Here is a 23,070-nt window from a genome sequence, read left to right as displayed (position 1 = left end):
TGTGGTATTAGGAAGGAAAGGGTGCCAGGGAGAGATGTCCTTCTGTCATTCCTGGGGCTTCAGAGGGCTGCAGCAGAGTAAGGACAGTTTCAGGGGCCCAGGTAGTCCCATGCCTCTCTCCCAGGAGGCTGAGTTGCAAAGAAGGGGTAAACTGAGGGACACCTCCAGGCTTCCCTCCTAGGGGGCAAGCAAGTCACATGGCCCAGCCCCAAGCCTGCTCCCACTTGCCCATGTGCCCTCAGTCACCCCCCACCCTTGGTGTAAGCACCTTCCATCCCTCCAGCACCCCCACCCCCACCCCTCCTGCTGTCCCCAGTGCTCCCAGAAAACAGAGCCGGCCCCAGGTTCTACTGCTCCACCAGCATGTGTCCAGAGCCTCCCTGTCACCACCCTCTCTCTGAGCAAGCTTCCCACCAGAACTTTCATCTCTCTGGTTCTGTCCATGTTGTCTGTCTCTGTGCTCTGAATCTGGGCATGCATCTGTCACCTGGCTCAGCACAGCCTTTGGAAGCTAAGTGGCTCCTTCACGCCACAGACAGTTGCCTCTGATGTCTTCCTTGCCCTCCCCTGCCTGGCATGCATGTTGTACCTGCCTGCAAGGCTCTAGCTTTGTCCTCAAGAAGGAGAGTTCTGTCCACACTGATACCTGGGGCCAGGTTGGGCATGCAGGGCCCTGATGGGCTGGCCTTTAGGGCCCTTCCCCAGCTGTGCTGGCCAGCTCTGAGGTTCTGGTCATGAATAGACCAGGGGAGTCCTGGGGTGGGTAGGAATGGATGGGCTTGGGGAGCTGGCGAGAGTCTAGGAGATGCACAGAGTGCTGTGACCACGAGGGTCTAGGCCCAGTGTGGAGATGCCTGTCTGTTTGCCTTGGCCTTGCCCTTCTAGGGCCTAGGCAGGCAGAGGAGAGCCTCTGGTGAAGGTGCCCTGGACAGAGCTCTCTTCTCTTGGAAATCACCTACTTGCTTCTCCTTCATGCTGGAACCTAACTCCTTGACTCCCCTGGAGAGGAGTCCCTCTGCCTCTTCTAATGCCATCAGTGCTGGTCTGCAGGGACACTGTGCTCTGGAAAGTCGATTTTCCTGGTGTGCATCACACGGGTGATGTGTGAGGTCCTGGGACCACGATTGGATGTGCCAGGTGGGGCTTTGCCAGCATTCGGGGTGTGTGTGTTGGGGGGGGGGAAGAGTCTGGGCTATTGTCTCTAGCCACCCACTCTCTCTGTTAGACTGAAGATTGGATTTGGGCCAAGACACTGGGGGCAGGGCGGGGGGCCCAACCCAGAGGGAAAGAGAGGCTGTGTGTCACAGGATACAGGCTTGGCAGAGGGCAGGCAGACCCCAGAGACGGGCCCTGTGCCTCTGTCTCTAGTTCTGTCATGTGGTAGAGGACAAGAGGCTGCTGGGAGAAGACAGGAGGGTCACAGTGTCCCTAGGGCTCCGCCTGGCCAGCTAGGTGACCTCCCATGCTGAGGACATTCCAGACACACGAGGGATACTTTTGCTCCTGGAGATCACATAAGTTCTCAGAGCCTCAGGTTCTGGGCAGCTGCTGGCTATATCCAGAGGTCTGTGGTATAGACACATGTCTGTCTCCAGCTGTTCTGTCCTTGAAAAATGAGGAGAGGGAAGAGGAGACAGGTAACAAAGAAGCAGTCTGGTCCAGAGTACCAGTGCGATGGCCCTGAGCTGCTTCCTGCCAGCCTTCACACTGGCCTTGTGCAGTCCCATCTGTTCTGGGTCCTTCTGACTGCAAGGTGCTAGCTGCTTTGGGCGAGTGGCAGCAGACGTCTCTTCCAGGCCCCCTGGCTGGGTGGTGAGGGACAGAAGTCTTCCTGGGGTGGAGGGATGCCTCACTGGGAGGTGGAGCTCAGAGCCGTGCTTTTGGCCATCCCACCCCTTGTCCAGTGCTCTAGGCTGTGGGTGGAGGAGATGACATTGGGCAGAGCCGTAAGGGCAGGGATCCTCCCTCCTGTTTGCGGGCTCTCCCAGGGCCCAGCCTCAGTTCTGCAGCCCAGACTCCTCCCTCTTCATCCCAGGCCATATGCCTTGGGCAGGGGTCCTTCTGGCTAAGCATGTACCTGTTCTTTCAGAGGGATCCAGGCTTCTGGCTTGGCCCCATGCTACAATCCTTATCCATACTTCTACTTTTCTGCAGCTAGGAGAATCTTCAGCTCAGATGAGGGTGGGGATCCAAGGGTGAGTGTGAATGCTGGCAAAACTCCCAGCCACCCAACCTTGCTTGGCCCTAGGCACCTGCAGAAGCTACTTCCAGGAGGCCAAGCCCAGCCTCTAGGGGCTTTGAGCACCTTGTAGTCCTGTGGCGGAGGGACCCCCGTAGGCCTGGCCCTGACCTGCTCCCCTTGTCCCTAGCGCCTGGTTCGCATGAACATGCCCATCTCCAATGAGGACATGACTGTCCACTTCACGTCCACGCTGATGGCCCTCATTCGGACCGCACTGGAGATCAAGCTGGCTCCAGGTGAGCAAGGCAGCATCTGGGGAGGGCACCAAGCCAGGGCTGGGCAATGCACTTCAGAGCCACCCGCAGGTGGGCATGCAGGGAGGGGGGTGAGGGGGCTTGTCTGGAGGGGACTGAAGACAGCTGCCCATGGCATCTCGGTCGGACACTGACTTTATCCCCTGATAACCATTCTGCATGTGAGCATTTTAATGATCCCATTTTCCTTTGAGGGATCTGAGGTGCCGTGAGATTAAATGACTTGTCCGGGTTACCCAGAGCTAGAGTGTGTTAGAACCAGAACATAACCTGGCCCAGGTTTACATGAGCCGGTACCCTTCCAGGGTGAAGAGTCTGTGTGCCTTCTGCCCAGTCACCGTAGTGAGCCCAGTCCCTGTCAGGTCCTCTCCTGAGCTAACCGACAGGACCACATAGTCTGTGCCAAATCTAGGGGAGAACAAACTCTAGTGTGTCCTCTCCACCTTGACCTTCGTATGATGACTGCTTTATCTTCACAGAGAAAATTAGAGCCACCAGAGGGGATCTGCACCATCCCTACCCCACACTGCCCTCCTGGCTGCACCTGTGCCCTTGAGCTCAGCCTCTTTGTTTGTAATGGATGAGTCAGGGCCTGTCCCTACCTTCTCCTCATCTCCCCAAAGATGTCAAGCCAGAAATGCTGTACCCTGCTTCTTGTCTCGTCCATTTTTTCTCTATATTAGATTATTTGTATCGACATGTCTCCCATCTTTAAAAGGTTTTCTTCCCCCTCCATTAGCTTCCCTATTTGTATTTTTTCCTTTATCAAAACCAGCTCCTTGAGAGACTGGTCTGTATTGCCTCTCTGATGTCTCTTTTTCAGGCTGCAGTCGGGCTTTCACTGCAATAGTGAACTGCTCATGTTAAGCTCTCCAGTGACTTCCATGTGCTCAGCCCTTATCTTACTTACTTATCAGCAGCCTTTCCTCTGCTGTCACTTACTTCTTTTTGAACCCCTTTGATGTTTCTTGTTCTGTTTTCTCTTGTCTCCCACTGTCTGAATGTCACTGTGCACATCAGACTGTTCTCTTTGCCACCGTTGTCATTCTGTCTACTCTCACGGCTCTAAATATTGTGAATTCCAACATTTGGGTTTTTAGTCCCAACTCCAGACATGTGTTGTCATGCGAGGAGTTACGTGAGGGAAGTTATTTACTGTCTCCACTTGGAGGCCCAGTAAACACTACAAAGTCCCTGTGGCCAATCTTGAGTGCCACATATTCCCCCTGGTCTTTCCCACCTCCGTCGGTGGCAACTCTGTTCTTCCTGTTAGTCACTCAAGCCAAAACCTTTATAGTGATTCTTACCTCCTCTTCCCTGCCCCCCCCCTTACTCCAGTTCTGATCCATATCTGATCTCTTGTCATATCTTCTGACTCTACCTTCAAAATACACCAGAACATGATCACTTTTTTGCCCTCTCCCACTGCCAGCTCCTGGTCCAAGCCATGTTCTCTTGGGTCTTGACTAGATTGTGGCAGTAGCTGCCCACTGGTCTGCTTCTGCCCTTGTCTGCCTTCAACATAACACTCGATAACTTCAGCAACTTAAATGAAATGGAAAAATTTGTTGACACAAACTATCAAGCTCATTCAAGAATAGATAACCTGAGTGGGTTAAAAAAAGGAAGAGAGAATCTGAGTAGCACTATATTTATTAAAGAAATTAAATTCTAGTTAAAAGCCTTCCAACCAAAAAAATCCCAGGCCCAGTTAGGTCCATAGGTGAAGCCTACCAAACATTTAAGGAAGAAATAATACCAATTCTCTATAAACTCTTCCAGAAAATAGAAAAAGAGAAGATATTTCTCAACTTACTGTATGCTACTGACATGATTCTGATACCAAGACTAGACAAAGATATTATAAGAAAAGAAAATTTCAGATCAACATCCCTCATGACTATAGGCACAAAAATATTCAACACGATTTTAGCAAATTGAATGTAGCTATGTTTGTGTGTGTGTGTGTGTGTGTGTGTGTGTGTGTATTTGTGTGATGACAAAGTAGAGTTTATCCCAGGAATGCAAGTTGAGTTCAAGTTTAAAAATTAATCCATGTAATTTAACATGTCAAAGAAGTAAAACTATATAACCATCTCAATAGATACAGAAAAAGCATTTCATAAAATTAAATATCTATTCATGATTGTGAAAATTCTGCATAGACTAGAAATGAAAGGAAACACCCTCAATCTGATCAAGGATATTTATGAAAAACTTTCAGTGATTGACACACTTAACAAAGACTGACTCTGTTCCCCCTAAGATCAAGAACAAAGGAAGGATGTCTACTGTTACCATTCTTGTTCAACATCATACTTTAGGTTCTTGCCATTGTAATTAGTTAAGAAAAAGACATAGGAGGCATACCAATTGGAAGGGAAGAAATAAAACTGCCTCTATTCACAATTGATGCGATCATCAATGGAGAAAATGTGAAAGACTCTAATGAAAAGTTAATAAAACAGAAGCATCTGCAAGCCAAGGAATGTCAAGGATGGCTGGGAACCACCAACATCTAGAAACAGGCAAGGAAGGATTCTTCATCAGAACATTTGGGGGGGGGGCACAGTGATGTGGATACCTTGCTTTTGAGCTTCTGGCCTCCAGAACTGAAATAATAAATCCCTATTGTTTCAAGCCAGTAAACAAAAGTTTCTAAAACTAATAACACAAGTATAGCAAAGTCACAGGATACAAGATCAATACATAAAAAGTAAATGTGTTTCTATATATTAGCAATTAGGAATTGAAATGGAAAAAATTTCCGTTAAATTTGCACCAAAAACATGAGATACTTCTGTGTTGCTGTATAACTCTAAAAAGTATATATGTGAGATTTGTATGTGGCAGATTTCAGAACATTGACTGAAAGAATCAAAGAAGACCTAAATAAATCAAACACTGCCTCATCTTCATGCATTGGAAGACTCCATATTTTCATGATGTCAGTTCTTCCCATATTGAACAATAGAATAAATGTTAACCCAGTCAAAATCCTTGCAGCCTTTTTAGGTTGAAATGTACGAATTGACTCTGAAATGTGTGTAGAAAAGCAAAAGACCTTGAGTAGCAAACAATTTTGAAAGAAGAACAAAGTTGGAAAATTCACTGTACCTGAATCAAATACTTTGTATGAAGCATGTTAATCAAAGTGTGTAGTGTTAGTGACAGGACAGAGACGTAAGTCATTGCAACACATAGAGACTCACCCTCACATTTCAATGGGTTTCTGGTAAGTTGTAGAGGCGATTAATGGAGAAAAGATAATTATTTCAACAAATGGTACTGGAAAAATATAGACAACTATATGCTAAAAAAAGGAGAGACATCTTGACATTTAGTATCTTAGTCTGCTTGCATTGCCCTAACAAAATACTATAACTCAGTGGCTTAAACACAGAAATTTATGTCTCACCGTCTGGAGGCTGAACGTCCAAATCAAGGTGCTGGAAGATAGGTTTCATTGTGGGGCCTGGTCACTGTCTCACCGTGTGCTCATGTGGTCTTTCCTTGAGTGCGTGCAGAGAGTGAGCGAATTTTCTGGTGTCTCTTCTTATAAGGACACTAAATATGGGTCAGGGCCCCACCCTTATGACTTCATTTCACCTTAATTATCTCTTCTAGGCCTTATCTCCAAATACAGTCACAATGAGGGCATACATACAAAAAAACCCTGCACCTACATAAAAACATATAAGCAAATGTTTACAGCTTTATTTCATAATCACCTCAAAATGTAAGCAACTCAAATGTCCACAATTGGTGAATGGATAAACAAACTGTGGACTATCTGTACAATGAGGTAGTACTCAGCATTCAAAAGAAACAGACTTCTGATACATTCAGCAACATGGATGGATCTATATGCATCATGCTGAGTAGAAAAAGTCCTACTCAAAAGCCAGTACACCACCGATGATGTCGTTTGTGTGACATTCTGGAGAAGGCAAAACAACCAAGACCGAAAACACATCAACGATGGGATGGATGGGAAGAGGATAAGGGGTCAGCTACAAAGGGATCAAACAGAGGAACTTTGGCAGTGGTGCGTGTACCATGTCTCTATTGTGGATACATGGTTTTAGGCATCTACCAAAATTCACAGAATGGGATGACTAAAAAGGGTGAATTTCATTGTATGTATGTTATACCATAATAAACCTGATTGTTTAAAAAAAAAAAAAAAAGATAAACCCGAGTATTCTATCCCTCTGTTCAGCCCCCTCTGCTGCATCCCATCTCAACATCTGCTCCCTTGCATTCCCTGCCCCCCCCCCACCCCCACCCCACCATGAGCCTTGCTGTCCTGGCTCATTGTGTAACACACTAAGGCCTTTGCACTGTCTCATGCCGTCCTGCCTACAGGGTCTTACATACATGCCACCTTCTCATGAGACCTTTCCTGACTACCATGTCCAAAATCCCTCCCTCCTTGGCTTTTTCTGCACCCAACATAACTGGATTTTAACTTACTGCCACTTTATTGTTAATAAAAGCCACATCATGCCACAAGGGAAGCTCCTTTGTTTTTGTTCCATCACCTAGAACAGTACCTGCATGTGGTGGGTGTTCCCTCAGTAGTTCTGAATGGGTGGACGCATGGGTGGATGAATGGCTGGACTGCCACCGAATTCCGAATTCCGTCTCGGCTCCCAGGGCCTACACACACACGTGCCTCTGTCTGTAGGCAGGTTTCCGGCAGGAGGAGCTCTGACAGCCGCCATGATGGTGTTTCTTCCCGCTTGGCCTTTCTCCTAGCATTGTGTTTGCCCCACATCCCTCCCCACACCACACCTCTCCCCGCCTGCCCCAGCTTGGCCTGCTTCCCCAAGGGGGCTATGGGATAGCTCCTTATATATTTCTTCTCCTCCACACCCTTGTTCCATCCTAGCTGGCACAAAGCAGCATCAGTGTGATGCAGAGTTGAGGAAGGAGATTTCCTCCGTGTGGGCCAATCTGCCCCAGAAGACCCTGGATTTACTGGTGCCACCTCATAAACGTAAGTGAAGGCAGGAAATTCCCCATCCTCGTGCCCCTTTCGTGTCCCACCCAGAGGCAGAGCTGGGAGGCCTGGGCCAGGGCAGCCTTGTAGATAGTCTAGACTTTGTTTCCACCTGCAGGGAAAACAGTCTTACAAGTGAGTGCACAGGGGCTGTGGGAGGGGGTGACCTGGGATTTATTCTGTGGCCACAGCCACCCACACTCCTGGTGGGGTGTATATGTCAAAAAGCCCAGGGAAAAGCAGGGAGACTCCTACAGTCAGAGATGCCAAAAAGGACGATGTGCTTAAAGATTAAACTCCACATCCACTCTTTTGGGAGGAGATTGAGGGCCCTGTGGAGATAGTCAGTGCAGCTCCAGGGGTTATGTGCTGTGTCAGGAAGCTCCATGTGGGGACTGTGCAGCTTTGGCCAAGCCCTGTGCTTCTGTCTGAGTGTGTCCAGGAGTCCTCGTGGCGGGAGCTGTTTCCTCAGCGCATTCCACCCTGCCTTCCTCCTTTAGATTCCATCCTCTATTTTCTCTCCTTCCAGCTGACGAGATGACAGTGGGGAAAGTCTATGCAGCTCTGATGATATTTGACTTCTACAAACAGAACAAGACCACCAGAGACCAGATTCACCAGGCCACTGGAGGCCTATCCCAGGTATCAGGTTCCAAGATTTCCAAGAAGTAAATCTGAGGCTCTGGCACCCTTCAGTTGTTTGACAGCGAGGGAACCCACACCCTTCTTGGAGATTGCACAGCGGGAAAAGGAAGATGAGAGGTTTCTGCAGCCGCCTCCACTCTCTGGCCCCAAAGTCAGAAGCTCCATACAGCCTGTATTCTTCCCAATGGCTGGTCTCTTGCTGGTACTGGGGATCCCCTGACTTGAGAGCTAGTGTTCAGGAACAGAAAAGGGGCTGAGAACAGAATCCCCTGGAGATACCACTTTTTTAAGTGGTATAGGAAAGAAGTTTGAAGAATGCTTGAGGAGGAGGTTTGAGGAAGTCCCTACACACAGGCAGGGACCAGAGAGATTTAAACTGATGGGTCCTGGGTCAAGATTTCTTCCACTCATGACTCTGACTGAGCTGGTTTGGGGGCCCATCTTCCCAATGTCATCCATCAAAGATAACAACTTTCCCATACAGCCAAAATATCAGTGACCACATGCAGACTCTCTGTCTAGAAAGTGTCCATCTGGTGTCCAGAGCTTATAGGGACATTCACCCACCTTGGGAATGGGAATCTGGGTCTCATGCAGCCTCTGTCAATCCACTTTGATGATGAGATGAGGTCTTTTTACCATTTGTAATTGGATGTAGTCTCCAGATTTTGTAGGTAGGGAAGCAGAGGCTCCAAGAAGTGAAATTACTTTTCTGAAGTCACTCACAGTCCGGGTTTGGAGTAAGCCTGCCTCATATGGCAGCCCTCATAGGGCTGGGGGTAGGGCAGAAGGAGCCACAAGCCATGTTGTGGGCTCAGGGCAGCTTTCTGAGGCACCTGCCTCTGCCCTAGAGCTCTTCTTCTTCTTTGTGTCCCTTGTGCAGATGGGCCCTGTGTCCCTCTTCCACCCTCTGAAGGCCACCCTGGAGCAGACACAGCCGGCCGTGCTCCGAGGAGCCCGGGTGTTCCTTCGGCAGAAGAGCTCTGCGTCCCTCAGCAACGGTGGGGCAGTGTGAGTACCAGGCCCCAGGGTGTGCGGTGCAGGGAGGAAGGTCCTCCACCTCTCAGAGGGGCTCCTTCTAGGCAGTGCTTCAGGACAGGGAGCCCTTGTCCCATCGCCCCTTTGGGGGGATCAGCTCTACCATCCACCCTGCACCCACCTCCCACCAGATGGTGCTGCCTGAGAGCTTGTCCTGCTCTGCTGCTGGAGCGGTCTCTGTGGTGGACTCCAAAGCTCATTCCTGAAGTGTTAAGCGGGTACCTCTGACAGCACTGAGGTCCAAGGATTCAGACAGCTGATGATTCCCAGTCACCTCCCGCTGTTCGTGCCCATTTGTCTTTCCAGTGAGGAGCCTTTGCTTCTTCCCTGGCCTTTGGTGCCTGCCGACCACTGCGAAATTTTTTGTTTCCTCCTCAGTCCTCACCCCTGTCTGTTGATGGCCTATTTGTGTTCTCAACTTCCGAACTCCTCTGAGACATTTTCCCTCTCATATCTCCATTCTGGTAGTGATTTCTGAAACAACTATATTTTGTAGGCAAATTGTTAATATCCTTTTCACCTATCCCCTAACTCTTGCTGTAGTAATTCTTGGTATTGAACCAACCAAAACCAAGTGTTATAACAGTCACCTTTCTTGCACCGTGGATCGCTGAAAGGTGGTACCTGGCAGGCAGGTTGGGCCTGGCCATCTCATTGGCCAAAGCAAATCAGTGGCCGAGCGCACAGTGGGACATGAGCTCTGCGTCACTGAGCAAGGGCTGAGGCGCGGGGCCTATACCAGCCCGGGCACAGCATGCATGGTGAGAGCTCCCAATATCTTCCTCTCCTGGACATGTTTTGGACCTTCTTTTCTGAAGCCTGGTTGTGGGTCATGGAGTGTTAATCAGGTAGGTTTTGCTGAGGAATAAGCTGCTATAACTTAGTGGTGTGTTACTTCTCACATTCAGGGGCCAGCTTGGCAGCTCTTGGGTCCTGGGCCCGGGCTAGCTCGCCTGGGCCTGGTGGACCCATGAGATGTCTTTCTGGATCGTTCTAAGCCAGATTTCAGTTCAGGAAAAATGAATGTTACTTATTTTCATGGTTCTAATTTTTATAGAATCAGCTACCACTCCCTTTTATTGCAAGTGAGCCAGTACCCAGTCAGCCTGAACCAGGCAGTTGGGGCATTTACTGTGCCGTCTGATGCTGGTACGCGTGCAGCTGGCTTCCGCACGGAGTGACCTCAGGGGTCACAAGGCCTGGAGGTCCAGCTTCCATTCTCGTGACTGGGCCTCCTGACAGGGGCAGCCATCCCCAAGGCAGCAGCAGCTCCAAATAGCACACCACAGGGTAGATGCCCGTTATCAGTGTGGCCAGCTGAGGCCAGCAGACTCCATCTCAGAGCTCAGAGTGTGATTGATGCCATGCGACCTGTGTGAGTGAGAGTGTTTCCATTGCTTCACTGGACATGGGAACAAGCAGTAATCCAGGCCAATGCTGGTCAATTTCGATGCCACCTGGGAGATGTACACCGATAGAGTGAGGTGGAGTACATGGACTGGGGAAGGCCTCCTCCAAAATGTGACACTAGATCTGAAGGGCAGAAAGGCCTCCATGGCTGGAGGTTGGGGAAGCAGGGAGGTGGCAGTGAATTTGGAGGTGAGGAACGGGAGGAACCCTCAGGAGGGAGCCGAGGGCCAGCAGAGGCAGGATGTCCTTACTATGATACATCACATACACATGTGGCCTTGTCCTGGCCAAATGCCATTCATGCTCCCACTACACATGTGAGGCCCCGTCTAGGGCTGAGGAACCTGCTGCTTGTCCACAGGCCAGGAAGTTGTGGGCCCAGACTTCCCTCTGTTCCTGCCTGCTCTAAGCCCTGGACCTGGGTCCACATCCCTTGTTTTGCAGCCACTGGAGAGTGCCTGCACTTGAGGGGCTTTATGGCTCTGGGATTCCTCTAGCCCAGAGCAGAAAGGGCCAGTGTAGGCTCCTGGCGGGTCAGAGCCAGGTCCTTGGTGGGCATGTGGTGCCCCATAGACTTCTTAGCCAACAGGACAGTCCTCTCTTCACAGACAAACCCAAGAGAGTGGCATCAAGGAGTCTGTCTCCTGGGGCACTCAGAGGACCCAGGAGGTACCCTATGAGGCAAGGACACCCCTGGAGCGTGGCCACTCTACAGAGATCCCGGCGGTGCATCCAGGAAAACCGGTGAGGGCTCTCAGGGCTAGGTATTGAGGCTGGGGATGGGGGGTGAGACAGGGATGGTGGTAGATGGCAGGAATGGTGTGGGGGAGAAGGTGAGAGTGGAGGGGAGGTGGGTGTGACTGTGGGCTGCTGTATGCCCAGGCTGTTGATGTCCAGATGCAGAGCATGGCCCTGAGAGGTCCTGACGGGGAGCCCCAACCTGGGCTGGAGAGTCAGGGACGAGCGGCCTCCATGCCCCGCCTGGCTGCAGAGACCCAGGTGGGTAGTCTTGGAGGGTCAGGGTCGTGGGAGGGTTGGGGACTGGGGCATGAGGAGACCTGGCATAGGGAGGGCTTGTGTCCCATGCGAAGCCTCCCCACCTGTGCTACAGCGTGGGCACTGTCAGCCCTGTTGGGTCCTCCCAGAACGCCGTGATGGTCTCAAGACGTTCAGCCAGATTCCATTGAGGCCAAGAGTCCCCACCGCTCACTTGTGTTCAGCCTCCCGTCAGGGCACTGGGGCCTCCACCCTCCAGCCTTGTGTCCCTGACCCAGCCTTTACCTCTCTCTAGGACATACCTCTCCCACCCCAGCCCGCACCTTCCCCCCAAAATGCACACAGTACCTCACACCTTGGTCCTCCCTATTTCCCCCTGAGGCTCCACGGGTGACCTGCCCTGCTTTGTCTCTAGACACTGGAGGTGGCACCGCCTCCCTCCCCTGCTCCTTCTGGGATGCTTTGACTATGGAGCGGGAAGCTCCAGGGCAGGGAGGCTGTGGGCCCTTTCACAAGGTCTCAGAGAGGGGTCTGCAGGCTGTGTCAAGGGGCTCTTCTTTCACTTGCTGGGAGGGTGAGGGCCTCTGAAGGGACATGACCTTTGGTGTTTCCCCGGGGCTGGCTCTATTCCTGCCTCCTTTTGTGGTTCCCGGTTCTACACATCTAAATTGACTTTCGTTCTCGAAACTTGTCTTTGCCTCCCACTGGTGGTGGCTCCTGTCCTTTTCCCCTTCCTGATCCTGGCCAGCTGGGCGTCCATCCAACTTGAGGACACCCAGCAGGGGCTGTGGATCAGCTCTACTTGGAGGGCGCATTTCCGCAGGTCCTGATTTCAGCCCGGGGCAAGCAGCCTCATGGCCCTGGGCCAGCTGAGCCCTCACACTCAGCCGGTCCTCAGGGTTCTTCCAGCCAGGCCCACAGCCTCCCTCTTCCTGGCATCCTCCCTGTCCGCCAGGGATGCTGAGGCCAACAGGCTGCCTGGGCCCTGCCCGGCCTGGCAGACACAGAGAGCACCTTGTGCAGTGTGCTCTGAGAGAAAGGGTGGGATTCGGTGGGGAAGAACTTTCCCGAGAGAGGGAGTGCCATGGCTGCTGCCAGCCACCCTGGAGCCTGCCCCAGGTCCCCCTCGCAGGCTGTGTGCCAACCCATGTCCTGCCTGCCCGCAGCCGGCCCCTGACGCCAGCCCCATGAAGCGCTCCATCTCCACGCTGGCGCCCCAGCGCCCCCATGTGGCTCATCTCTGCAACGCTGCCCTGGACCGCGCCCCAGCCAGCCAGCCCGTGCCCCATCACCACCACCGCTGCCACCGCCGCAGGGACAGGAAGCAGAAGTCCCTGGAGAAGGGGCCCAGCCTGTCCGCAGACGCAGATGGCGGTGCGTGAGAGGGGTCCCCTGAGTGGCCATGGCCTGAGGCAGGGGTCTGAGACCGTGTTCCTTTTTTTGCCTCACATACAAGCAACCCGGAGTAGGGGGCGGCGAGTCCCAGGTCTGGGGACCAGGCAGGACCACCCACCCACCTCAGCTCTTCCCTGGGTCCCCCTGCTGGCCCTGGGGACCAGGTCTGGGGTGGGGGGGGAGTCTGTCTCCCAACCTGGCTCTCTGTGCTGATTTCTCCTCTTCCTGGCCAGCACCCAGCAGTGCTGCAGGGCCGGGGCCACCCCCGGGAGAGGGGCCCACAGGCTGCCGGCGGGAGCGTAGGCAGGAGCGTGGCCGGTCCCAAGAGCGGAGGCAGCCCTCTTCCTCCTCCTCGGAGAAGCAGCGCTTCTACTCCTGTGACCGCTTTGGGGGCCGTGAGCCCCTGCAGCCCAAGCCCTCCCTCAGCAGCCACCCCACATCACCGACAGCCGGGCAGGAGCCAGGACCCCCGAGACAGGTAAGACATGACCCCCCCCTCCCCCCTCCACTCACTGCCCCTCCTCACAACCCTCCTGGGCCTATGCTCTGAATCCCCCTTCGTGTCCTGGTGCCCAGGCCCAAGTCTGCACCCCCCCCCATTTTCTCACCCCATTCCTCCCCCACCAGCCCAATCCTCCCCTCCCAACTGCCTTGGACTGGCCTCTGGTCTCTCTCTCCTCTCCCTGGACTTGCCTGTCCCCCTTTGTCACCTACCATTCCCTGACTGCCACCCCAGGCCTAGCCAGCACTATGTGTCTTCCCCCCACCGCATGCCCTACCCGTCCTCCTCCCAGGGCGCCTGCCCCTCTCCAGGCCTCTCACCACCACCTTCGTGGTTCCTACTTGCACTGGCCTCTGTCCATTTGGTCTGGTCCTTTGATTTTTATTTGCTCTATTCTGTTTTCTTGTAGGGTGGTGGTTCAGTGAATGGGAGTCCCTTGTTGTCAACATCCGGTGCTAGCACCCCTGGCCGCGGTGGGCGGAGGCAGCTCCCCCAGACTCCGCTGACCCCCCGTCCCAGTGTCACCTACAAGACGGCCAACTCTTCCCCTGTCCACTTCGCTGGGGCGCAGACCAGCCTCCCCACCTTCTCCCCTGGCCGGCTTAGCCGTGGCCTTTCTGAACACAACGCCCTGCTCCAGAGAGACCCCCTCAGCCAGCCTCTGGCTGCTGGCTCTCGGATCGGCTCCGACCCTTACCTGGGGCAGCGTCTGGACAGTGAGGACACTGTCCGCGCCCAGCCTGAGGACACGCTCACCTTCGAGGAGGCTGTGGCCACCAACTCGGGGCGCTCCTCCCGGACTTCCTATGTGTCCTCTCTGACCTCCCAGTCCCACCCCCTCCGTCGCGTGCCCAATGGCTACCACTGCACTCTGGGACTCAGCTCGGGCGGCCGGGTTCGGCACAGCTACCACCACCCCGACCAAGACCACTGGTGCTAGCTCGCTGCACCGCCTCCACCACACACCTGCTCAGCGGGCGCGTTCCAGTCGATGAGTTTTATCATCCACGCTGGGCTCCCAGGGACGCTCAGGGGCACCAATGCGGGGGCAGCAGCCCCTGGGAGGAGGGGCCTCGCCTTTGGGGCCAGCTGGGGGGAGGCCCCGCTTCTCCCCCCCTCCTCTTTGATGCTGGACCAATTCCTAAAGCCCTTTTGGAGAGGGACGTGGCTCTCTCTATCCCCTTGTATGCTGCCTGCCTGGGTCTCATACCACAGACCCTACACGGGAAGTGGCTGCATGTGCTGAGTAGGACCCTGCCAGTCTGAATCCTGTGTGATGGATCCCAGCATCTGGGGTGTGTGCCTAGAGCCATTTTTAGGAGGTCTGAATCTTGTGGAGACCATCCTTTATTCAAGTGTGTGGTACAGAGGAGCCCAGCGTGTTTAAGAGCCTGGCAAGACAACACAGTTGACAGTCAACAGCAGCAGCCTTGGGAGCCTGCTTTTGGCTCCATGCAAGTCTTGTCCGCGCCCACAAACACACACATGTGTGGCATTGCCCTTTGTACCTGGGACAGCAAATGGACACTAGAAGTACACTCACACACTCTCTGTCCTCTCCCAGATGCTGTCATCCCTGACAGGGACCAAATCTGGAAACCATTCTTGCTGTGGGTTTTGGTTTTTAATCACGACACCCTTCCCTCTTTTGTCAGTTCCATATACTTGACCTAGAAAAAAAAGAAAACCAGAAAAATGGGGAAGGAAATAGTAATATAACTTAAAGAAAAAAATCCAACCTGTAGGAAGCTCTCAGCTCTTCAGTGTGTGTGTGTGTGTGTGTGTGTGTGTGTGTGTGTCTTGTGCGAGGCAATGCTCTTGTGTCCAGCCCGGGTGGTCCCCCAGTGACCCCTGGCTCCTGCTGCTCTTGACCAAGTGCCTGACTTCCGAGCCCTCTCGTGCCAGGCTCCTGGGGGCGGTGACGTGAGGCCTGTGTGGTGGGTTTTGTGGAAACAGTTCCAAATATCAACCAAGTAGAAAGCTGCTGTCAATGGAGAACACTCATATAACATCCAGGAGGAGGTTATAGGTGGAAATGAAGTGACCATTCCCCCGTTTTCCTCCCACCAGCATGAGAGTTTCCTGGGAAGCCACAGAGCAGGGTAGAGCGTGTCCTTGTATGGGGGGTTTTCAGTCTGTTCTACATCTGAATCTCAGGGATGGGATGCCTGCCAAAGGGGGCATGATGTCTGTTGTCGTGAAAGTTTCTTTTCAGATAAGGCCAGAGGGAGGGAGAGGTGGTGGGAAGAGGGAGAGGTGGGAGCAGTGGAGTTGGAGCTGTCGGGGCAGGAGTGAGGGCCTGTGTTTGAGCAGATGCGGGCACTTGGGATGTCCTGACTGAAATGAGGCCCAAACTCGGAGGAAGCGATTGGTGAAGGAGAACCTTGGCTACTGCGGCTCAGATGGGAGTTTCTGAAGCCCAGCACTGTGTGTGGCACGAGACATGGGAAAGCGGGAAACAAAAGAGAAATCCAACCTCATGGCCATTCTCAAAAGGGAAAGACCATAGTTAGGAGGCTGTGCATAAAACACTGGGACACCTTTTGTTTTGTGAACAAAGGGAACGTTTAGATGGTGTGATTCTAGTGCATCCTCCCTGTTTGGAAATGTCAGATGATCTCTTTGCTGGATCATTTGAGTGTTCCCATTGGCTTTTACCCCATGACTCACCTTGAAGAAACTTGGCCTGTGATGTGTGTGTGCGTGTCTGTGTGTGGAGGTGTGTCCTAGTGAGTGGATGTCGTTAACCCATAGGGCTATGCAACAAAAGACACACATTTAATAGAAATAAATCACGTAAGACCGCCACCTGTTCTAGGGTTTCAGCATGATTGTGACCAAACCATTTTATAGAATTTCCTTACTGGAAGGCACAACACTCTGAAACTTTAAGATTACAGAGTATTTTACTGCAATAGGAAATAATAAACTGGAATGGAATCTCAGACTGTGCATGAGATCGCTGTGCTCCTGTTGCAAAGCAGAAGGACCTGTATTTTGATACTGTTTCATCTCTGGCCCATGTTATTTTGAATGTATCCATTCTGTGCAGAACCACAGCTACTTTCCTGGCCATGTTGGGTGGAGAATCACTGTTCTAGCCCCACACAGCCTCACCACTTTGTCTGGATTCCTCTAGACACTGGAATTGGTGAAAACTACAGGGAGTGGGGGAGGAGATACTGTGTCCTGTTTTCCTGAATTTGGGTTTTGTTTCTGTATCGTCTCTTTTCAGCTATCCTATGTTTCCACTGAGATCTCATAGTGAGTTGCCAAATTTGAAATGCATTAACCAGTTGTCTGCATCTGGACCAGTCAAGCAGTGGCTGTAGTTTGAATAAGTTATGTGTGCATGTAAAATATATACATATATACATATATACAAGTATGTGCATGAAAATGTATATCTTCGTACTTTTTGATACAATGTATTCATTTGTTAATTTTTAATTATATTTGATATAAATCGAAGGTTTGTTGCAAAACTTTATATTTAAGAACAGTGTTAAAAAAATACCCAAAAAGAAGTCCCAACCATGCAACACAACTGGGGCCTGCTTTAAAACAATCCTGTGATTGATGAGTTTGCTGCCTGAGTAATATTGATCACCCAGACTTTGGATTCTGCTATTGTTTCTACAATGACATTTTGTATGAATCAAAGTCCTTGGATTAAAATAAAACTTAGCAAAAAATCAAAAATAAACCCCATTCTGCTGGGTGATGTATGTGAGGGCTGTGGGAATCAACAATCAGTGAGTCCACGAGAGGCAAGGCCACCTCCATGGGCATGTGGGCAGGATTCCACAGTTGAGGAGGTCTCAGGAGAAAATGAGAATCCCCTAAAACTCGTTTGGTTCTGTTCACAATGCAAGTGTGGATCAGCCTGAGAATCTGGGTGGGGTTAGGGTTAGGGTCATGGGTTGGGGTCAAGGCCAGGCTTGAGATGGGGGTCAGGGTCTGGATCAGGGCCAGGGTTTAGGTTAGGGTTAAGCATAACTGGCTTTCTTTCCCCTCCTCCATCTCTGTGGGCCTCTGCAGGATAGACAGGCCTCATCCAGGGTCACACATGCATCAGAGGTTGAGCTGGAGCATTGGTTTTCTGCCCCTCAGTCCTAGGCTCTAACAGAAGAAAAGCAAAATGTCCACCTGGTTGCTGACTGTTTCAGATCCAACTCCACCCCAGCCAAGGGTTATGGAGGGCCTCAGAGGTCATACAGGGTTCTTCCACCCTCCCACCTGGGAAGGGTGCTGCTGGCCCCACTCTGCCTGGGGTGCCCCAGGTTCTAGCACAGCTGCGGCCCACAGGGCACTCAGTAGACATGTGTGGCTTGATACAGAACTGGCTGCAGTGGCCTACCACCCGCCACGTGCGCCTTCTTGAAGGCCTGTGAGGCCCTACCCACGCCGGCTGGACCCTTCATCCTATCCGAGTGATCAGCAGTGAATAGCAGGCAGGACAAACCTTGGCCTCTGACCATCCAGGCAGGCATCTGTGGTCCTCCAGCTCAGGCCAGGCAGGGTCTTGACACCCCCCATGGCCAATTAGCTGTGCTGCTATGCAGTATAATAGGTCCGTGGGCAGTATAGGCAGCCCTGAGGGATGTTTCTGTTCCCAATGTCTGTGTGGTTGAGACAAGTGCCTCCTCTCTCTCAGTCTCTTAGCTTGCCAAGGGAAGCAATGACCCTCCAAATGTGAATGTGGCCCTGGCCACAGCAGGCATACAGCAGACTGGCCCTGCAGTCCTTTGGCCTCCCGATTTGACATGCGTACTTGTTAAGAATCAAGGGCATGGGAGCAACTGTGTCTCCAGTGGGCAGTTTCTCACTGAGGCTGTGTGGTCTCAGAGAACCATGTGCATGACCCACGGACCGTAGCCTCCAGAAAGCCTGCCAAGTGTGGATTTATGGTGTAGAATAATCCTTGAACCTCCCACTGCTTCACTGAGAAATAATTTCCTTACCATCCTCACATTTGATCCCTGCTCTTTGTTTTCTTTTGTTTTTATTATTAAAATTAAAAAAAAGTTTTTTTGGAGAGTGAGAGAACACGTATGACAGGGGGCAGAGGGAGAGAGAGAGATAAAGAGAGAGAATCTTAAGCAGGCTCCACGCTCAGCACAGAGCCCAACGTGGGGCTTGATCCCATGGCCCTGGGATCATGATCTGAGCCAAAATCAAGAGTTGGACGCTCAACCACCTGAGCCACCCAGGCGCTCCTGATCTCTGCTCTTTATAAAGGAAAGAGATAAGACTGGAAAACAGGCCAGTTTGTTCTTTGGGAGTGGGTGATTAATGTGGTCGGGGTGGGGGCAGGTTTGAATCCTGGGCTTCCTCCTCCCAGGGACATGAGTGAAGTCTGTGTGCCTTCCAGTTTCTGAGATTTGAGCACCTGATGCCCAAGGCAGGAACCTTGAGTTTAGTACCAACAGTGCTAAACACTTTTGCAGAAAGTGGAAGAGTGTTTTGCCTTCGTGGGAGTCCAACAAGAGCACTAGATGGGCGACTGCAGTCCCTGACCCCAAGAGAACCCCTTCCTTCCCTGGACTTCGGATTCCACAGCTGCGCTGTCAGCCATTGGTGATGCGGAATCTGGTACCTTCCCAACCCGGCATCCGTTGTCACGCCCAAGTCCAGCACTTATCTTTCCTTTCGGAACTATGTCTCACCTGCCTCCCATCCAAACAGTTCCAGAGGGCAGCCCCCACATTCCACCCACCTTGAAGATGGGCATATGGTCCAAGTCTAGCCAACCCCATGCTCCATCCTCTGGGTGCTCTGATGGATTCAAGGATGAGAATGTGACCCAAGACAGGCCAAAGACACTTAAAGCCATGACTTTTTGTGGAACCCAAGAGAAAGAGAAACCCTTCCTAAGAGAATGGACAGTGAGTGGGTGTCAGCTTGGAGTTGCTGGAGGCCCCAGATGCAGTGAGGCAGACCATGCATAAGGCACGTAGCAGGATGGAAGGTTGGAGAGGGTCCAGGTAACATTGTGAGAGTGTGAGCCCCTGGGCCTGCCAGATTCAAACTCTCTTAATTTGCCACTTGCAAGTATTGATTTATTTCTATGATTAAAAAATATTAATTCATTTTACTTCAGTAAGTGTGTCCAGTTCCTTGCCATCCAAAAATGTGCTAGCTGACACATCACAACCAACGATCCCTGAGATTCCCTGTGCACACTTCTTCACTGGGTGGGCCATGGCTGGGGGAGATGAAGAGAGTGGGCGGAGTCAGGTCTCAGGAGAGCTCCAGAACAGCTCTGTCCCTGTTCCTTCTCCGTCCTGGGAGAGGAAAACCCTAGAACAGTGAGAGGAGAACTAACAGGAGAAAGAGGCCCCTGGATGACTAATTGCTCTGTTTGTATTTTCCATATTTTAGGGTCCGTCTTGTTAATGTGTATTTTTAGCAGGAAACCACTCATCTCCTCTAGGTTTCTGCTCTGATGCAATAGGTTTCTCTTATTTGACCTTTAATTTCTACTCTTCTATTTTTCTACAGAATGGCAGGAATATACTATGCAGAGCCCATACTGTAGGAGAAGGGAGTTAGCTCCACCTCCTTGATGGATGGCTGTCTAAATCTATTATGTGGAATTTGCTAGGAAAGGTCTATTCAACACATTTGTAAAAAAAAAAAAAAAAAACACCTATGCAATCTGTTAATAAAAATGCAGCCAAGTAATTTAAAGGATCCCATTGGCTTCACTGAACAATTAATGAAGCAAGCAGCATCCCATCTAGCAAATAGAAAGGAGCTCCTTTGAGTTACAGGGAAGGAAATGTTTTTAAAGGCAGAGAAAGAATTGAAAAAAAGAAAATCATCAGCAAAGGATGCATTGTTTTAGGCAAGGTCACCATTCCAAGGGGGACTGAAGGGGCCATTCAGTACATTTTCCAGGTTGACTGGTTGAAGGTTACCTGGGGCGTGTGTGTATGAAACTGCAGTTAGATTAGGTAGTAAGTCTTGGTTTGCTGAGTCTCTGAACATAGTGACTACACTTTTGGGCCCGTGGTTTTCTAACTTTTTCTTTCTTTTCTTTTCTTTCTTTCTTTCTCTCTCTCTCTCTCTCTCTCTCTTTTCTTTCTTTCTTTCTTTCTTTCTTTCTTTCTTTCTTTCTTTCTTTCTTTCTTCTTTCTTCTTTCTTCTTCTTTCTTTCTTTCTTTCCAGTGTGGACACCCGGTAGTCATATTCCAGCACTACGGTGTTTGGCTGCTGATTCATTCCTGCTTGGCCACTGAGCGCACTTTCTACTGGCTCCTCCTGTTTTCCTTTGACATATTTCCATCTTTGTGTGGGATTTCTTGGTAATTCCTTACTTTCTGATATTCAATATTATCCTGGATCCTATATTTACTGTCTCAGTCTCAGTGTCAGCAATGTCTTCAAGGAGCCCTGGTTCCTTTCATTAGAGAATGGTATTAAAAAGCTTAAATGTGGGAGCTAAATGCGTTCATTGGACAATTCAGGGAAATATATGTACGTATTCCAACCTATGTATACACACCTAATTGTAAAGTTTTCTATGTGGAAATGTCTGTATCTATATTAAGCTAAAGATGAGTTTACACTGATGTCTCCAACCTGGTCCACCATCACACAGACATTGTGATCTTCTCCCTTTGCTGGTCTGTAACTTCCCACTCCAGTAGTGAGAAACCTGACTCCCACCACCTGCCATTTAAGTAATTCATTGCTCTGTTCCAGATCACAGCTGTAGAGTTTTCAGAACTGTTGGCTACCACCCTGATGGGAAAGAACTTTATGAAATAGAGTCCACTATTTATGTACAGTACATTTTTCCCTTTGTCCATAGATTCCATTCACTTCCAAAGTTACTTAGGTCAGCACCTTTTGCCACACAATTTACAGTGAGATCCTCCCCCCACCAATACATCCTAATGTGGTTAGATTATTTGTCACAGTCTGTATCTCCCCGAAGGGGAGGAAGAAAATATCCTTGGTCCTTCCAAGGTTCTTCCAACTGGACAAAAAAATGAAATTGACCTGAGACAGAGCCTGGATGCAGGGTTTGAACTCACAGACCGCGACATCATGATCTGAGGCGAGGTCATGAGTTTCTGAGCAAGGTTTTTCACAAAGTAGAAGTTTTAATTTTAGGAAGTTCATGTTACCAATTTTTTTCTTTTGTGCAATGGCTTTTGGTGTTGTGTGTTAATACTCCTCACTGAATCCAAGGTCATGGAGATTTTCATGTCTTCTTTTTGTTATTTGGATAGTTTTTAATTTCATTTTATTAAAAAATTTTAAAATGTTTACTTGAGAGAGAGAGGGCGCACAAGCAGGGGAGGGGGCAGAGAGAGAGAGAGAGAGAGACAAAATCCGAGGCAGACTCCAGGCTCTGAGCTGTCAGCATAGAGCCCAGTGTGGGGCTCCAACCCACCAACCGGGAGATCATGACCTGAGCCGAAGTTGGACGCTTAACCGACTGAACCACCCAGGCGCCCAGATAGTTTTGCATTTTAAATTTATCTACAATTTTGAATGTATTTTGGTGTAAGTTGTAAAGTATATGTCTGCATTTCATTTAATTCCATATGGTTTCCAATTAATTGTTTCTATTTCTGGGGACGTCGGGGGATACTGGGCTCCATTTCAGTTAGAACTTCCAAAACGGAACGGATTCAGCGGGCCCAGGGGAGGGGTCGGTGCCTCCACAGAACTGAGGGCATCTGCACTATTGCCACCGCCTGCAGGGGGCGCCCGAGCCCCACTTCCTGACGCCGGCGCGCGCAAGCGCGTTCAGCCCGCCTCCTGCCTGACAGGAGCTCCTCTTCCTCAGGACTCGCTGTGGGGGATTCTGGCGGACGTGGGTCCGCGTCCTGGTCGACAAGAACCCGGTTTCCTCAGGACCCGCCGCGGGAGGGGCAGGTGAGGAGAAAGCCAGGCCGGGGGAGGAGGAGCTTTCGGAGCGGGGACGCTGAGGTGGGCGGTGTTCAGGGGACCCGGCGGGGAAGGGCCCGGCGCGGCATCGTGCACGGTGACACTCTATCCCCCGCAGGGCTGTGCGCGCGGCCCTCGGGTCTTCCTGCTCCGGGCTCTGGGGCCGCGGGGCCGCGCGTCCGTCTTCCTGCTCCGCGCCGACTCGGTTCCCGCCGCGTCCTCACGCGGTTCGCGGTCCGGGAGCAGGTGCGGGCGGTGCTCGGGCTCCCGCCTCTCTGGCTGCGCGGGGTCCGTTCCCCCTCCGCGCGCGTGTTGCGGTGTCTGTCCCGTGTCTGTAACGGCGCCACTGGGTGTTCGGTGCGACGGCCACGGATCTGCAGATCGCTCCGGGCAGGACGGACGTGGTCACAGGGTCGGATCCTCCATGTCCAGGAGCACAGAGTGGCTTTGCGTTCTTGTGAGTCTTCGTCCGTTTCTGTCCCCAGTGTCCTGTCCTCGGAGAGCACGCCTGTCACCTCCTTGCTTAGATTTCCCCTCCGCCACTCCGTTCCTTCTGCTGCGGTTGTAAATGGGACCGTTTCCTACTTTCTCTTTCCGACGGGTCGTCAGGAGTGTGCAGATGTGCACGTGGCGTTTGTGTGCTGATCTCCTATCCTGCGAGTGTCCTCATTTATTC

General features: G+C 51.4%; 1 protein-coding gene across 1 annotated transcript in view; it reads left to right on the top strand.

Moving 5' to 3' along the window:
- The window catches only part of CACNA1B (calcium voltage-gated channel subunit alpha1 B), a 189,873-nt gene extending 175,258 nt beyond the window's left edge, over positions 1–14,615 (top strand). The window contains exons 39-47 of the mRNA XM_047093796.1: positions 2,370–2,478; positions 7,391–7,498; positions 8,031–8,143; positions 9,030–9,157; positions 11,203–11,338; positions 11,477–11,593; positions 12,757–12,964; positions 13,219–13,463; positions 13,897–14,615. Of these exons, the coding sequence (XP_046949752.1) occupies positions 2,370–2,478; positions 7,391–7,498; positions 8,031–8,143; positions 9,030–9,157; positions 11,203–11,338; positions 11,477–11,593; positions 12,757–12,964; positions 13,219–13,463; positions 13,897–14,427 (1,695 nt within the window). The 3' untranslated portion in view covers positions 14,428–14,615. The remainder of the gene's footprint in view (positions 1–2,369; positions 2,479–7,390; positions 7,499–8,030; positions 8,144–9,029; positions 9,158–11,202; positions 11,339–11,476; positions 11,594–12,756; positions 12,965–13,218; positions 13,464–13,896) is intronic.
- Positions 14,616–23,070: the final 8,455 nt, after the last annotated feature.

The sequence above is a fragment of the Lynx rufus genome, unplaced genomic scaffold, assembly GCF_022079265.1.
Source record: "Lynx rufus isolate CCGP_SWC_20201006 ecotype Redwood Valley unplaced genomic scaffold, mLynRuf1.p SCAF_36, whole genome shotgun sequence".
Taxonomy (NCBI): domain Eukaryota; kingdom Metazoa; phylum Chordata; class Mammalia; order Carnivora; family Felidae; genus Lynx; species Lynx rufus.
The sequence above is the reverse complement of the archived record's forward strand: the minus strand, read 5'-3'. Positions and strand labels throughout refer to the sequence as shown.